The 18,736-nt window shown below is 36.0% G+C and overlaps 1 protein-coding gene across 2 annotated transcripts in view; it reads right to left on the bottom strand.

The window, feature by feature from the left end:
* Window positions 1-5,357: 5,357 nt before the first annotated feature.
* Window positions 5,358-18,736, bottom strand: part of GSTCD (glutathione S-transferase C-terminal domain containing) — a 46,428-nt gene continuing 33,049 nt past the window's right edge. For both annotated transcript variants that reach the window (XM_030271632.4, XM_072928545.1), the window contains exons 6-12: window positions 17,631-17,746; window positions 17,351-17,395; window positions 16,838-16,966; window positions 14,299-14,432; window positions 12,214-12,244; window positions 8,281-8,350; window positions 5,358-6,037 (exon numbers count right to left, since the gene is read on the bottom strand). In XM_030271632.4, the coding sequence (XP_030127492.4) occupies window positions 5,901-6,037; window positions 8,281-8,350; window positions 12,214-12,244; window positions 14,299-14,432; window positions 16,838-16,966; window positions 17,351-17,395; window positions 17,631-17,746 (662 nt within the window). In that variant the 3' untranslated portion in view covers window positions 5,358-5,900. The remainder of the gene's footprint in view (window positions 6,038-8,280; window positions 8,351-12,213; window positions 12,245-14,298; window positions 14,433-16,837; window positions 16,967-17,350; window positions 17,396-17,630; window positions 17,747-18,736) is intronic.

Here is an 18,736-nt window from a genome sequence, read left to right on the forward strand (position 1 = left end):
AGCTCTGGCTCTAAATGAGGAGGCTGATTTCTTACAAAAGCTTCTCTGTTATTGCAATTCATCCTTTTGGGTCATTGACAACATGCTGGGTGTTGAAGAATGGGTAGGGATGACTTTTCCATTTTTTGATAAATCCAAAAGGAGATTTAATACTTTATGTAAAAATGCAAAGACACTAAATCAATTCCAAATATACATTTAATAGATGAATATTTAAGCTCCTTGTATGAATCCAAAAGTGCCGATTATGAGAAATGAACAATGCCAATATGCTGTCTTTCTGTTCTGGCCTTCAAAGCTCAAAAAACCCCACTTCTCCTATGCCTACAGATCAATGATGGAATCAGCTGTTTGTGGATTTTTCCCTTTGTGGGGTATGCGCCATATAGTTTTTGGAGGAATTTGCACAGTAGTCATTCTTTTGCCATCTGTAGTCAGGAAAACATATCCCTGCCTTTCTTCATGTGGCTTTGTTAAAAACTACCCTCTTCAACACAGCAGGGCTGGGTCAGCTGTGGTAGCACTTTTTGCATACATTCAGCTTTCTACCTCCACATAGGTCTTAAATTAAATCCAAAGTATTAGGAGGAGGAATCCTGACACTGAAAACATCAGTGGGGTTCCTGCATCACTGGGGCAAGCAGGTGTGAATTTATGTACCTGTGAATCCTCTGGGAGAATCGAATTAAAGCATGTCACCCTCTATTTTCCTGAACTGCACCAGGTGATCTGATAATATTGTAGCTGGCAGAGGTGTGGGTCAGAGGAGGAGAGAAAGATCTTTGTTTTGCACTTGGAAACAAACTTGTCCATAAAACTGCAGCTTTCCAAGACTTGCTGTGGATTGCAGATATAAAGTGACACCTAGACCCAGAAATGTTTGATTAAAAATCTTCCAGACTCTTTCCCCACCCATTAAATGAGGACACCTAACGCATTGCTTTACTGTGCCAGTTTCGGAACACTGTCATTAGCATTCAGCTGCAGTGCAAAGACAATGCACTAACCTGAGCTGAGCTTCAGTCATTAATCACATATTTCTATTTCCTATAGCTGTGTCTGACATAATATATTAGTTATTTTGCCCCTGTATGTCGGAAGCAGCAGTAATTAGTGCATAGACAGCATACCTGGTAAAGCAAAACAAGAAAAATGTAGGCGCTAAAATTAGCACAGCAAGAATTTCAGGTATTTAAGGTTGGGAAGCAACCCTAACTGTTATGGGTCAAAAAATCTCACAGCTTTCAGAGGTCTCTTTCCAACAGAGCACATGAATACTTAGAGCCTGTGTTTTCCAAGAGAAAATGAGTGACATTATTCCCATGTTACCACGGGGGAAAAACAAGAGTGAAAGAGCCTCACGTAGCCAAGGCATGGCACATTCCTGTGCTGGGGACAGGGACAGCAGCCATCCAGGGCTCACTGGGCGAGGTTTCATGCCCAGGAAAACACATTTCAGGCCTGAAGTCTGGCAAGTGAGACAGAAAATGGGGAAAATTGTAACAGCTGATCATCTTTTTAGAGGCTAATAGTGGGATAATGTTAACTCCTCTCATTGCATTGTTTAAATTGATCTAAGTGATTTATTATAAAAATATCCTCAGCATCTTTATCTATTTAGAAAATTCAAGTTTGCTTAAATTCACTATGAGAAGACTGCAGAGAAGAGTACTTCTTTACTCGTGTAATTTCTGATTAAATGAAAGCTACAAGAAAAGAAAATTAAGTTGCTTTCAGTTTTACTCTTTGTATAGAATCTTAATATATTATTGACTTAGAAAATTTAATTTCTTTTAATGATAGTTGTAGTAAGCTGAAACTTGCTAAGCACAAGCTACTGAACTGAAACCTTGATGGCCAGGTAGTTTAAGTGCAGGTCTGAGCATGGAAAGTTCAGAGGTTTTCTTCATTTTATTAGAGGCATGTGAGTAACACTAGACATATAGACAGATAAATGCATGATATCTAGGTTTAAAATTTGTATAAAAAATGGTAATAAAACCACAGGAACTTAGACTCAGATTGTACACAAGGAATTTGTTATGACAGGCAAATGGTCCACGGCAAAAGCACTGAAAGTAGTACTTGATCATGCTTAAAGGAAAATGTGTTTTTCCTTCTGCTGACAGCTATGCACCAAGACCAAAATTAATGCTTAAACTCTTCAGTTACTTTTTGCTAATAAATGCTTTCCTGGATCAATACTTTCTAAAAATTATATATATATATATATATATATATATATATATACACACACATTGAAAGGATTAATTACTAACTCTATACCAAAATTCTAAAATAAAATTGCCTCAGTTTATGGTGTTGAGCCATACTAACATCTGTTTAAACCTATTGTAAAATCAGCTGAGTGCCATTTAATTGCAGGTTACTTAAACTTACTTGACCACAAATGGTTTCTTTAAATGCTGTTTTCAATGAGAATACCTGGCATTGCATGTCACCTAGGAATACAGCTTTTAGAAAGACATTTCTGCTTACTGTCATTGCATCCACCAAGTAGCTAAAAGTCTACCAAAAATAAGAAACAGAAAAGATCGGCCTAAAATTTATGGCCATCTTGTAATTAAATAATTTTATTTGTGTCTTTTGAAGGATTATCTTTGAGTAATTTTGACCACTCGTAGTTTTCATTAATAGCAAAATTTAAAAGATGGCTTTATCAGAATAATAGCAACATTTTACCTTCTTTTGTTTAGATCAAGCCACATAAAAATTAGGGGGCACAGGGAACCTACTAGGAATGTCCCTTGTTAATTACTACCCCTGCCTAAATATGGCAATAATAAGATCTATTGAAATACGGCTGAAGAAGCGGATAAATAACACAATAAAGAGAAAAATGAAAACCCAAAAATAAGGATACATGTCCACACAGATAACTAACTCTTAACAAGGCTTGGTCATCTGTTTCTTGTTATAAGGTCACTTTTTCCAGCATTACAGGCTACAAGGGAAACATAAAAGACTGTCAATGGGAAATCATGACTATGCTAGGACAGCATTTTGCTCATCCTATAGTGGTCCCAATGGTCCAGACAAATGAAAACCACAAATAGTATTTAGATATGTACCTTGGACATCAAGATAACTCCTTGCATAACTATCTGCCAGAACAACAGTTGTCCACTCACCAGGACCACACTGTCTAGTCACCTTGTTTAGGCAATTTTAGGCTCTATTAATTCCATACCATTTATGTATACAGAAACATAGGGCAAAGTAACATACCTAAAAATTAATATAATTGAGTTCATCTTTCTAGAGAAAAGTACATGCCAAAATTTATCAATTTAATCTGTGATGAATTAGGTATTATCTCTTGCTGCAAATCTTGGGTTTTAAGTTTTTTTTTTCATCTGCTTCTCTTCAGTTTTCAATAAGCATCAGTTCATCTGAAGTATAGTTCAGGCTTTAGTATTCATATTAAGATAACTCCGTCCTTGGACATGAGAAAGATTTTATTCTCCTGAGAAGAAACCAGAGCCCATTGATGCCAATAGCAACAAGCTCACACCAGTATCACAAATGGAATGCAGCCTCACTAATCCTGTAAGCCACCAAAATGATGGATATTGTGAGATGCCATCAAAATATTCCCAATTTTGGGAAGGAAGAATATTTGTCATAAACTCACTTTGTATAGTTTGGCTCATCCAAGAAAAAATGGGATGTCATCATGCTTATAAACACAGCACTACTTCTGCAGGTTTTCTCCCTTGCTTCTATAAATCTTTTCTTCCTGTGAAGCCTATTTCTTTGTGGGGTTGCAGATACAAAATAATTAAGTCACAAGTAAGAAACACCTGCGGGAAACACTCATTAATATGAAAAAAGGTACTTTAATAAAATGGGAAAAAATTCAACAAATGAAACAGAGATTGTTAACTGGATTCTTGTGTAATTTAACCTGTTTTTCTAGACCGTCTGAACCACCCAATAAACTCTTGGACATTTGTCCAAATAAGGTTCATTTTCCACCTCTCTCTTTAAGAAATCCTGGTTTTGCCTGTTAAAAAAAAAAAAAAATTATTCAGTAGCAAACATGTTCCCTGTTGCACATCCCAAATGTATTATTTCTTTTCAGGTAGATCAAAAAACTATTACAGACTATTGATACAGATACTGTAAAAAATGTGAAGCATGTAAGAGCACAGAATTCTGCTCTGCTGAAAGGTCAGTATTATTGCATAGTATCAAACGATGCCAAATGTTCAACACCACCATAATAAAAACATTGATATTGCTACCCACTGCCTGGAGCAGAGAAGTGTGAAAACCCTTACTGTAAACAGCATCACAGCTTCCAACAGGTGCCTCACCTTGACAAGTTCTTCCTTCAGCACAAGAAGGTCATAAAGAGAAATTTGCTCACTCCAGAAAAGTAATTTAACATGACTAATGTTCAGATTGACATACCACTAATTTAGAAACTAAATTCCCATTGGGCAAGTATTGCAGAAGACTCTCTCCAGAGTATTTTGCATTTGCCATGTATTCTTCAAAACTCAAGTTCCTCCTGTAACCACAAATAGTTGCAGAAAAAGTATTTCATCATTATCTATGGAAGAACTCAGGCTAAAGGTAGGAATTCACTCCTACTTGCTCACTTTTATGCTTTTTAAATAAGTGGGTGGCATTCCATGTGTTCACATTTTAAAAAACCCAAGTATTTAGATATTTTAGATATCTACGTTTCATAAATATTTAAATATTTTTGATCCTTTTTTTGCTCCAATACTTATTCTTTGTAATTCAGTTAGTCATGTCTTGAAGCCATGTTCACAGTTTCCAAATTCCAGATTATTTAAATTGAAACATGGCAGAATTCACAGATGTGTAAAACACCTAAATGCACAGTAAAAATCTCATTAGGAGCTACCTTCCGTTGTGTTTGTGTCAACAGGTGATTTAAAATTAGGGGGGAAAGGAACACAGGAGAATGCTTATTTTCATTTTAGAGCAGCGTAACCACAATGAGCTTTTCAAATGGTTCCACACTGCAATTTTTGTCAAATTTTAAACTGAATATAAAATTAATGAAGATGATGTATGTAGACACATGAACTGCTCTTAAATATTTCTTCTGGATAGCAAGTTTATTATGAATAGGAATCAACACACTTCTATAGCCAATGCAACAGTGAAGGATCCATTTACTAACACCATGTCTAGCTCCCACTTTCAGGTCAATGGATAATGAAGAGTTTGGTTTTTTAAACCAAATGTCAAATGCCTGGTTACAGAATCCTTGCATAATATTTAAAGGTAATTCTGAACTCTTTAAAAATTATTGGCAAAGTATAATACATTTTTAATAAGCAGACTGAGGCCCAAAGTATTCTGATGAACTTTTATTAAAAATAATCTTCCTACAGTAGTATGGAATTCTTTAGCAAAGACAGGCCACCACCTGTTGCACAGCCATCTTCAGTAACACAGTAAATTTGATCTTCTCTGTTCCTCTGGTGATCAGCACTGCTGGCTGATAACTGCTCTGCTTATGAGCACAAATGCTGTTTTGACCATGAATGCAATTTCCAAGCAGCCAAGACACAGCTTTACTGAAAAGGAAATCACCTTTCCTTCAACAAAGCCAGTTTTTTGTAAAGTTTTACAGATGGATATAATTCCATGCACAGTCATTAGATCCAGAAACTTCTCAGTATGAGAACCAAAAGTTGCTTAGTGACACATTACAAGTTGATTTGTGATGCTCTGCATGCAGTTTGCTTTTTAGGACTTTGGGGGCTACTTCCCTTTCCGAAGGCAATGTGTTCAAGATGCAGGATGTCTGCTTCCCAGCACTGCCTCTATCTGCTGGATGTCATTATGCACTGAAGATTTATGTTCAGCTTCAAATCGAATGCAAGTTTCACACCCTAAGCAGGGATGCCCACAAACATATTGTTCTTTGGAGAGCAACTCTCTGGCTCCATAGATATAACTTGGACAGAGTAGTTATGTTCTTCTGCAGCCCATGCCCGATCCAGATCCACAAGTCCCATACACTGCTTTCCTAAAATGAGAGCAAGAGAGAGCACAGAAACTCAAAATGTAGAAACAATATCAGAAACATGCACGTAAATATTCAATGTTAGGAAAACACATCAGTAAGCCATCTAAAAAATAAGTTCCAAATATACTTTGAAAAACATCTTAATCTGGTTTATGTTCCAAATCACATCTGTGACTTCTAACCCTCATTTAGAAAAGACCTTGAAGAGATTATTAACTCTTTATATATAAAGAAAGGCACAACTACTTAAAAGTATTCTCAAAACTTAGAGAAAAAAGCATGCTTTAGTGTAAATGGGATGAAGAAAAATGCCTAGTTTACCCCTTAGCCCTCTCAATTGCCAGACTTCTACTCCCTTTATAACCGTAGCTGTTTCCCTCCTGTACTTTCACCTAAAATCTGAAAATCTCTGGTTTTTCATCTTAAACAATAGACTAAAATACCAAAAAGTGATCTAGTGTAATTGATATGAGACATATTACTGTAACTACTTATAAACAAACATACTAAATTGGTAATGCAAAATAACCTTATTTTAGATTTACCTGCAGAATAAAACCAGGAAGTATAGAGGGTTTTTTTCTGCTTAGAAGTTTTTTATTATGATACAGCCATGACAAGATGATGGGACCATTTGTCTTTACTTATCTATTCATTATAATTGATTATTATGTTCTGAAAAACAGAACTGACTTGTCAGATTGTATTTTCAGCATCTTGAAACTCTATTGAAAGGAAAATTTAATGCTACTTTGAAATGTTTTATCATTAGTAGTTACAGTCTCAAGTCAACAGGGCACAATCCTGCTTCAGTCTCAGACAGAATAATCCCGCCTCTTCCCTTGCTCCTGACAGAATTCTATAGTTAAATGTATTTGGAGCCTGAGATGAAGAGACAGAAGCACATCCTGTTTGCCTTTGGAATCGGAGTCTGGTATTCCAAACCACCCTCTGGAACAGCTTACTTCTCTTCCCTGAATATATAAAGAGCTTTTGTGCCTGTATCATTACCAGACCTGTTATGCACCCTGGTCAGGTGCCTCTAGAAGTTTTGGGCAGGTGGCACCAACACACCCTGCAGTATCCTTGTATTTGAGAGCAGTTGGTGTACATCACAATTGAATGCAGGGCTGAGTCCAGCCTACTCTGTCTGTCCACAGTGAGCCCACGGCCAGAACTATCTCCTCCTTCTCAGCTGGATTCCTTAGTTACAAAAGAATTTCTCTACTTTGAACTCACTATTTTGACATTTGGACTCAGTTCTGTTGGTAGCTTGAGATTTGAGAGAGATAATAATTGGGTTGGAGACAATTTAAAGATACAATAATAAGAGAGGGCCTGAAAAATATCTTTCCAACTCAGTCCTGTATGGATTTGTATGTTGCAGGGAGAAATCAGCAGTTTATATAACCAACCAGACAGAAGTCTGCAAATTATCTTTTGTAGCCCTATCCTCCCACATTTGTGGTTTCATAGAAAACCACCTTCTGTGGTTGGTGGAACAAAATGGCCACTGACTCCAATATTATTATTAGAAGGGTACATACTGTCAGGGCAAAACACTTTGAAGTTGCACTTGTAGAAAAAAAACCCTGCAGTTTTAGACACTGAGAACAGACAAAAGTTACAATCTCTCAAAAAAAATGTTTGGGTCCTCTTTCAATTTTCAGTCCACAGCATGGGGTCCAACACTAGTAAGTGAATTTTAAAATTTGTTTTTCAAATATTGTGATGATGACAAAAGAAACTGACAAATTTACTGTCAGCTTTTATACAAGATCTCTATTATTTTCTTCTTGTATGGCAAGTATAAGAAATACTTTCAATTATTCAAATTAAGCTTCTTAAAAATGTTATGCTTATTAGCTAGTACTGCTTTAAAGTACTTTGTAAATGTTTCTTCTAAGCCAAAAAAGCAGACTTATTTCTAAGCAGACTTTGAGTTCCTAGCCCCTTCTGTCTTTTCTGACCTGGAAGCTAGTTTACAGCTTCCATCAAAATAACAATACCAGACAGTAAAATGTGAACTGTCACTTTAATATTGATGATTCTGGAAGAAGAAAAACATTTCTATAGCAAGAAGGGAACAGCAAGATATGAAATGTGACAAAACTTAAATTTTTCAACTGTTATCTGAAGACATCTACTTAATGTCCTATTCATAAATATCCTACTTCTTCCTTTATGCATCAAGGTAAAACCATTACTGGGATGGTTTATACCACAGCTGCAGAAATTCATACCAATTAGCCTGCGTTCAGGTGGAAGCTGAACAGCTGTCTGATCTGCAAATCTGCAAAGGATCATGTGCTCCTATAAAAAAGACAAAAAAAAAAAAATAGATTCATCAAGAAAAATCAGATTAAATGCTTACGTATGCCAGAAATGCTACCACATTGAAGACAGTATTTCTAAAAAAATTCACTTGTATGGAAATCCCAATTTTTATACTGCAAACACGTGTGTAAGTCAAGAGTTTGTAATCACTGTCTCATTTCTCCTCATAAGTATTTGTTTCTTGCTAAACTTCCTAATTCTTTGCAGAAGTTGAATGGGATGCAATGTATACAAGACAGCATTCTTCAAAAACATCCTGCAGACTAATTTTGCCATCAATAACTGATGAGCAACACACCCATCTTTTAGCAGAGTTATAATAGGGCAGCCTCCCTGCATCAATAAACAGGAGAGACAACATTCTTTAACAGTTGATTTGAACATTTCTCCGAAGCAGTGATTTTGAATGCCAGGATAGGCTGGTGGGTCAAACTTCCTCTGCCCTGCCAAATCAAATCAGATCCTGAAGGCAAAAAATACCTGGCTGTGAATAGGAAAGTTTCCTCCAACAAAAGGAACACAATTTACTTTCAAACTACCCCTGTGCCATTAAAATTTTCTGCAGACACTTCAATAGAAGAATTTCTCCCTGCCCACTCAGCCAGGGGGATGGTGCAGGCGAGAGTGCAGCAGCAGAGCCCCATCCTCACTTGCCTTCAATGCCCACCACTCATGCCAGCACAATGGCTCCTCAAAGACCAGCCAAGCCAAGGAAGGCAGGTTGGCCAGGTGGTGAGACCAAGAACCTTGCAGGTGTGGCAGTGGAATTGCTGCTCTGATGACAGCTGTGCTTTGTGGGACTGCTGCAATACTCAGCACAGAGCAGAGTAAATCAGTACCATTTTAGACTCACACAACGTTCCCAAGTCTCCCGCAATGTTATGGGGAGGAAACAGAAATGGGCAACAACACAAAGTGCTCTCCTAAGCAAAGCTTCCAGCTCTGAAACAAGGGAATGTGTCTTGCATTAAAAAAAAAAAAAAAAAAAAAAATTATTCTTGCCTGACATAAAATTATGGTTTTAAAGATTAGGTTCTTGTAACAGGTGGAGAGAGTAACTTCATCTAAGGATACTTCAGGTTCTTTCAGTATTCTGAAGTAAGGATACTTACTCCAGCTTTTTTTAGAGGGCCATGAATATCCAAACCTTCACTCCACAAAAAACCTTCATATTAAATCAAGATGGCAATTCCCCCAGTACACACCACTCAATTCATAAATAGACACCTGACCACAAAAAAAATTCCCGTATATTATAAAATGAAATATTATATGCTTGATACAGAAATATTATTCATTTAAATATATTTATATTATCTTGATGCAAGGGTATTTGTTCCCTAGTAGAGTGCATTGACATTAAGGTTTCCAGCTCACAGCTTCATAAAAAAATATGGAAGCAAAATAAGAACATGTCATAACACATTTAGGGCTTTAAACATGTTACACCCAGTCAGTTCAGCTCAAATGTGGCTACTCCTGCAGTACAACAGAGGTGAAAATGTTAAACCCAGATGTGACCACTGAAGAACAGAGAAGAATGGGTGCCACGGACTATGTGGCCACTGTTAGGAGAGAAGCAGCGGTGACAGGTAGCTTGGGGAGAAAAAGAGGAATTTAGAGGAGAGGGAGAAGACTCATGTTTGCACACAACTCCTCACCAGTCTTCAGGCACCTAATAAAACTTGGCTCTTTGCAACAGCAAGTTCCCAGCTCTGGACCAGACCAGAGCCAAGGTAAGTCTTGCCACTTAACCTGAAAATTTGGACTGACTCCAATCCTTGGCTTCTTACAGTATGATCCAAAAAGATAAACTAGAATCTGTTATGACTACATTGTTTCTCCCTGACACAATGATTACATTATCATATTCTCTGTTGGCTGAAATTAAAAAAAGCATTTCTAAAGTAATGATTAGAAACTTCCCAAAGTGTGCATACAGAGTTAACTTGTTTACTAGAACACTCACCTGTTCAATTCCTATTAAATTTCCAAAGCTGTATTTGCAAATTTATACAGTTCTACTTTACAATTCTCCTTGTGTCTTGACCAAGTCTCAAAATGTATTATAGTAAAAATCTGCAGCTAGCATAACCTTATTCCTTGCAACTATAAACAAATGAATTACAGCATAATGTTCTCATCAAAAAAGTTTTGGAAATGCCAGACTTCTGGATGTCTTTTTAGATCTCACTAAAATGAAAGATAAGAGAAATTAATTTAAAATGGGAAGTGGAGTGGGTGACACAGACAATGTCTGGCTAACACATGGCAACTGTGGCTGCTAGCCAATAACCTGTAAGAATTTATTAATATGAAATATAAAAAACACATATAGTTAGCTGTATAACAGAAGTTATTTATAACTAGGATTATTTGAGGCACCAACCAGCCTAGACCAGTTGTATAGACTCTCATATTACTAAGAGCAGCAATATTTTTCAGCCTTATCTTTGACTCCTGTGCCCTCCTGCAACACAAATAATAAAATTCTGGAGCTTCTGCAATATTGACAAATCCCGTGATTTAAATCTCCATGGTTTAACAGATTAGGAAGAAATTAACTGAGTTGCAATGAGATTATACACACTATCCTAATCTAGGCATCCTTGACTCTATAATTGACACCATCTCTCTCTGTACTGTCAGCAGGTTTAATAATGCTAGTGAATAATTTTTTTATGAACTGAAACTTGAGTTCTTTGAGATTATGTCACAAAGATGCTGAAAGGAACATTAATCATGGGAAAAAATAATGGCAGCTCCAAATCCATCATCTGGCTTTTGGCATCTCAATCTTTGGGCATTTATTACCTGATAACTGAACTTCCCTTATAAGATGGCTGGAGATTTTCTGAATTTTTAAAACTCCCTCTAATTTAGGGATTTAAAAAAGATAATCTCTATTTTCCTGCCATATACATTATCCTTGCCCTGCCCACTGTTTCCAAAAGCATTTGGATATTAGAAATACCTCCTTCTTTTCCATATGTCTGTTACAAAGAAATCACTTTCAGAAATCACTTCCCTATTGTAAAAGCCAGGAGTCCTGTCTAGGATTTGAGCTGTAAATTTACATAACCTTGCTTCTCTCAAAAGGAAACATGTTCTTTCCATGCCCCATTCAGTGCCTCTAACCTTCACATTTTGGGCTGCTCATCACTAACTAGTTTAAACTCTCAAGACATAACTTAACAGACCAGTACCAGTTTTCTGCTGCCCACCTCTCTGCTCTTGTCCTTTTCGACTCTCCTGTTACCCTTCAATCTGTCAGATCTGTATTCTTCAGTGATAATTTCTCCTGAGTTCTTCTCAGATTATCTTCACAGACCCCAGCTGCTCAGGGTCAAAACACACTTTAATATTTTAAAAATAATTTTGAACAACATATTTAAAACTGTATAAAATATAAATACTGTATTAAATTCTCGTTGATCTGTTTAAGATCTTCCCATTTACTATATCCAGTGTTTTAGACATAAATTGGAGGGAGGACTCTAATGTTAATTACAACAGCTGTATTTAACACCTAAACAAATTGGTATCCTGTAATTTTTAGCTGATACACATTTAAGTACCTTAGGAATGGCTCACTTATACATTATAATAAAAAAAGGGGTTTTTTTGGTGGAGAAACAATTTAATTTTATTGAAGAAAAAAGCCTTTAAAATGGACGTGAAGAGAAAACACAATGGTACCTGCACAGATAATGAACGTTTCACTAACACGTGCCCCTCCTTACAATTTGAAGATAACCACCTATATTTCATTTGATAAGAAGACCCACTGAAATGCAGGAGACTGCACATAAACATCTTCCCTCAGTCCTTTTACATACCTTGTAGGACAAAATTTCTTTGAACTGATGACTGAAAAAAAAAAAAAAAATCAATTCAATTCACATGTGAAAACAGCGAAGGTAGAAAACAGAAGCAATCATTATATACTTGAACACATTTTAAAAAAAACCAGCAATATCTGTTTAGAAAGGCTTTAAAAAATACCAAAACCCATTACAGTTCCAGTTTTCCTAGTATTAATAAAATTTCGCTCTTTAAATCGTTAAAAATGCTAACACATACTTACTGTGGTTTTCTTATTGTCATACAAACACTTTACATATATTTAATAATACACACATTTTGTTTGTGTCACAAAGCTAAAGGGTCTCAACAATGGAATTGAGTACAGAACACAGCCATTATGGGATACAGCCAGGCTATCGTGTTTTATGGTCATATAAGGAAAAAAAGAAAAAGCAAATCCTAAAATGTAGCTCAAGACCAGGTTGATAGTTTTCATAGACTTATGAGGTTAGATTGAAAATTTCAGCAAACACTAACATTTTTTTATCGTCCACAGCAACAAAAGTTTTCCAAGTGATTATTTCCAGTCTTGTGGTCTAAAAATGTAGCTGGTGAAAAGCTAAACATTAACCAGCCAATTTTAAAACAAATCTACTGAGAAAAATTATATGCCTGTTAATTTTAAAGGTTTGGAATTTTATTTCCTCTTCTTTAGAAGACTAATTTGTTTTATTGTGTCACAAGAGAAAACAAAAGAGACGGTAGTATCAAATTGACTAAGAAAAAACAGTTATAAGTTATAAAGTTATAATAAGCTATAAAGGATTGCTTTCTATGCACTTATGTGCCAGAACACTTTGATATTATAGAAAAGTATGAAAAATACTTCACACGAATGCATAATATCTCTTTAGATTTGTTGATACCTTTTAAAACTGCATGTTTCAGTTTCTTATTTTAGCAAATATATACTTAAGTCATTGATGTAGTTCCTGGTAGAATTAAATCTAATTCATCTTGGACATCCAACATGCAAAGTTCAGTTTTATGAACCAAAAAAACAAAAAAGCCAAACAAAACACAACCCTTTTCCTCCACCTAGTTCTGACTCAGAATGCTGTTTAACTTCTTATCTTCTGGCACTTTATGCTTATCTTTTACATTTTATTTGTATCAAAGGCATTAAAATTCTTAAGGATGAGATATATTAGTATCTCCCACAAGGCAGATTTGAAGACAAAATATGTACACAATCCATTGAAAAAGTATTAAAAATATGAACTAAAACACAGGAGAGCTTATCTGCTTGGGAATAAATCAAAGGAGTCCTACAAGCAGTAAACGGTGGTATAAAGCAGACCCATTTCTTTAAACTGACTGCTTACATCTTCCTCCAACATTAAAATGTCAATTTGCCTTCTTAGAGTAATTTCCATGAGTTTTCTATGAACTTTGTGATTAAGGCAGAAGGTCTGCATATAAGATGCTGTATCTACTATATTGATTGTATCAAGTCTGTGGCAGCACATTTCTCTCTCTCTCAGGATTTTTCATAGAAGTGCACAGAGAGACAGAAAGAGAAAACAATTTCTATTTCTGCTTCTTGTTTTTCTCATGTGGAATGTGCTTGGAGAATTGTTTACCTGGAGTGAGTGCTTGATTGGATTCTGGTGAGGATTTGAGCCTGACGGCCAATCCAATCCACCTGTGTCTGGACTTGAGAGAGAGGGTCACGAGTTGTGTGAGAGATATAGTTACAACAAGTAGGTTTGTAGTTTTTAGTATCTTCCTTTATATAGTATATTAATGTATTTCAGCATAATTATAATAAAGAAATCATTCAGCCTTCTGAATTGAGTCAGACATCTTCATCTCTTCCCATTGGGTTTGCCTGCATAACAAAGTCTTGTGAAACATTAATAGATAAATCCAGGAATTACCAATCTGCCTGTGAGGCTGGGTCAACAAGCAGGAGGAAACAGTTTTCTTGTAAGTGTGAATCAGCTTAGCCTAGTCACTCTCAATGACCCTCAAATTATTAATTCTATACTCTTCTCAGATTTTATTCCCTCACTTAAGTCGATATTTTAGGGTTTATCTTGCAAGGTTTAGTTTACCTTCGAGGATATTTGAACTTGACAGTATTTTGAATGAAGCCGTAGCAGCAGGGGGAGATGACAAAGGCTGCCCGTGCCCTGAGGCAGTGCTCCATCACCATGTCTGTGGCCACCCCGCAGGCGTGCAGGGCCACCTACAGCAGGAAAACAACCAAGCAAACAAGAAAACTCATCACTGGAACATTCTAAGCACAATCCAGCATTTTTTGGTTGGCTGAGTTAATTGAATACACGAGGAAGCTTTTGCAACTAAAGCTGATACACCAAAGGCCTGGTCCTCAATTCTCCAGTTTTTCATTCCCCTCCTTTATATCTATGTTGAGGAAAATTTATTTCATTAACAAAGAATCAACACTGAAGAAGAGTCACTCACCAAAAGCACTCAGAAGGCAGGTGCACTTCATTGTGATATCAAATAAACTAAAAACAAATCTCCAGAAAAATACTAGTTGTGGAACACATAATAACAGAAAAACTATGCGGTGATTTGTCAAAAGTTTTCAAGCAAAAAGAACTTAGAAATACAAAGAACTATGTCAAAACTGGATTTCAACTAAGCAGTAAGAGAAGAAACAGGTATACCTGAAGGTCACATCTAAAGAAAAAAATATGCATAAATTTAGATAATTTGATTTTCAAGTACTGAGTAAAATCTATAGGAAACAAACACTGGAGCTGGGGGAGGCATCAAATACAATTTACCCTCCTTAAATTTTTTTTCCCTCTCCTTATTCTTTTATTTCTTTTTCTTAGTGAGGGACTCTTCAACTAAAATAACATTTGATCACAACTACCTGCGAGCAGTGATGTGTTTGGGCAAAACACAGCCTCCACCCAAATTCTTTTTGCTCTCTTATAGAAAAGCAAATGACTGCAGTACTCAATATACCGCAGGGGAAGGCAGGCAGCTCTCTCCTATCTATACCTGGGATGCCAAATGCACCACTGGAATGGGGCATTACCTTCTCTGCCTCCTCCCAAAGAGTAGGCCTGGTGCATACTTAAACTAAGGATGTTTTTGAGGCACATTTCTGATCTTATGCAGCAGTGTGGATTTATAAAACTACATTGTTTGCTTTGCTTTTTGTTCACTGTACGTTTAGAGAAGAGGTTTAAGACCGCAGACTCAGATTTCAGGGTTCAAAGCTTGTTTTTTAGGTAGAGCAACTGGGAAGATAAAAATTTTGCTCTCAGATATAGATTAAACAAAGTCTTTTTTGTTTCCAGTCTGCTTGCTGTAAGCTCAGCTGAGGAGACCATTAATCATCAACTGAACTGTAATTGCACACAGATGGAAACAAGTACTCTTGTCTCAGGCAGAATACTAAAAAATTAACATGAAAATAATTGCACAATGAAATTTCTGCTCATATGAACTTAACAACAAAAATAAACTAGTTTAACATCAGAAATAGATTCTTAATATCACAGCTATCAGATTATCATGGAATGTAATTATAGTTACTTCCTCATCTATCCAAGTGGAAAACAAAGCTCTCTGCTTTGCTTGCAGAAAAAGAGACCTTAAAACAGAAGCAGATAAATCAGTAGCTTTGCTGAGCCTGTATGACCTGTTACTCCAAATGATTTCTTCTTTGGCTTTCTGAAAACCCATTTAGTTAAGAAAAAATCCCAAATAAAATTAAAGAAAAAGCTTTCTCAGTATGCCCTATATATTGAACTCACTATCTGAAACAAAATAAAATACGAAGACTAATGCAGATATTTGGAAATGAAGGGCTGGAAAACAAGAATTTCCAAGTGGACTCTTCTGACATATACTTCAGTATCTCCCTTGTCACAAACTTGAAAGAGAGAATATAATACTTTTTTTATTAAATAAAAACTCCACAGGGTTAACATTGTATTAACCTTTAAAATGGGCCCCCAGAAATCAAGACGGGAATTCCAATGACCACAAAATTGGAGACTCACTTCATAAAACAATTATTAAGCATTTCACACACACAACTCAGTGTATTATTCATGAGATCCTGTATTTTGAAATAGCTCTCTAGTTCACCCACTGAGCTTTATTGACAATGTAGTACAGAAAATAAAGCTAGAGAATTGGAAATCTACACTTGGAATGACTGGCTAAAACCATTTATTTTCTCCTCTTTCTCCTACGGTAAATTTCTTTTCCTTTCTTAAATAAACCAACCGAACAGTTAAGCAGCACTGTTCATGTACCATAAACCTTCAGCATTATCTATCCCCAGCTACAGACAAAACAGGCTTTTAGATGGATGATTTAAAGAACAGTCAGTCTTGCATGGAAAGCTTGCACCTTGCCATGGAGGTCATATTCAATTAACTGCAGGAGAAAATAGATGACAGGAATATTTACAGAGCTACAAAATACTGTTTATGCCTTACTCTTCACTAGAGCTGCAAAATTCTAGACAGGACATTAATCTCATTTATTTTCACAGTCTGTAAGGATATACAGAATTTTATTCTCTTATGTTTATTAGTTGTTTTAAGAATAATTAATCAGACACTGAAGTTTGGAAGTAGAAAAGTTATAATCACTTACCCCAATGTTAAAAGATCCATTAAAGTAGTCCAAATTTGCTTGAATGAACCAAATGTTGTTTAAACCTAGTTCATCACTTCTGTCTTTAGCACGGATCAGAGACAACTCCTTATTTTCTATGAGTATCACCTAGATTCCAAACATAGGAGCAAGTAAGGCAAAATAATACTGAGAAATCGAAGTACAACATTACCAAGTAGAAAACTTTGTAGTTTTTTGAGAAAACCCCTGAATCACTTGTGGCAGAGTCTGAGAGCTACAAAATTATTAGCTGGAAACCCAGGAACAATCAAAGGCATTTAATACTTGCCAATATTAATAAGCTTGAAAATATTTCCTATTTTCCTATAACTTTTGTCTTCTCTGGAAAGCACCACACACATTTGGGGACAATGCTAAAAAATGTGCATGTTTCAAACCTAAGTCCTCTGCTGAGACAACTGCGACTTCTATGTGTTCATTCTACATACACATTTAAGATGATTAACAGAAATCTTTTTATTGAGGATTTACCTGACATGATGGCATCATATAAGCAAGAACAATTCCAACATGGCCCTGTGAAAACAGAAACAAACAACAAAATCTGAGTCACTTTTCAGCACTGAAAAGGGAACACTCCCTGTTGTACACTCATTATGTGATGAACATTCCCATACCAATGAGAAAACCTTTGAAAGCAGCTAAAATTTCAGCATTTGCACTTCTGCTTTGCTTTGTGGCAGCAACCACCCAGCACTGCAAAGATGAAAGCTGAAAGAAAATGAACCACATAAACAAAAATATACATTACCCCTCCACTGCAAAAATCCACAATCAAATCTCCAGATTTTGCGAGCTTTGTCACTGCTGCTACCAAATTATTCAGCTGCTGCTGCTTCCTGAGAGCCCGGTCTCTAGACATCTTTCCTGAGGATGACAGAGAAAATGCCTAAGTAGTGATCAGTTCTCAAAACTGACAATATTATATGGGTAACTACAAAGCACTGCAAATGCCATTTATAGGTGAGATTAAAAATGACTGGAACACTTGCACATCTTAATCCACTTCAAGTTAAATTCATATATAACATATTTAATATTTGGTAGAACCATCTCCAAAATGAACTTTCTAGTTGTTGCTGGTAATGTATCCTTAGGAACAAACTCATATAAACTTAATGTAAAGCAATCAAACTCCTGTAAGCTCTGGCCTAATTCTCCAATCCTGTGATTCATGCCCAGAGACAGAGTTCAAACATATTCACAATAAAGTTGACAAAATAAATCCTCATTTACTGTATATACACTATCCTTTAGCATTTTGGTTTTAAAACTTTTACTCTTTCTACTGTCAGTTTTTACTTTTCATACTAACCAGCCCTATTTATTTAAATTACTGCATGTGCAAGAAGGTACTTCTCAAAGTGATTATTTCTACATAGCAAAGACTGGCTTTCCATCACATCTGTAAAAACTAGAACTGGAAAAACTATTAATTTCTTTCAAATGTGCTTGGAAAAGTCCAACAGAGTTTCTTCAGATATAACAAATTTGTTGAGTCAGCACTCATGGATTTGTAAGGCTGTGCTTTGTCTCAGTGGGGCTGAGTGCTGACAGACCTATTAAAGACTCCTTTTACTTGTTCAGAAAGCAGAGTTTGACACAGATATCGCCAGCTCATCTTCACAATAAGAAAAAGGTACTGCAAGGACTCTTTAGTATTAAGTACAACTCCTGAACACACCATCAAATTTTCATACTGTGCAAAATCAGCAAATAGATTCTAGGATTCCTAAAAATTAAAAAGTAAAATAGTCACAGGTTTCATCAGTAAAAACAGATCCACTACTTAGTACTCAGTTACTGAACTTCATGAGTATTAAATTATTAAGAAAAAGAATTTTTTAAGAATTAGCC

Source organism: Taeniopygia guttata, chromosome 4 (assembly GCF_048771995.1).
Source record: "Taeniopygia guttata chromosome 4, bTaeGut7.mat, whole genome shotgun sequence".
NCBI lineage: Eukaryota > Metazoa > Chordata > Aves > Passeriformes > Estrildidae > Taeniopygia > Taeniopygia guttata.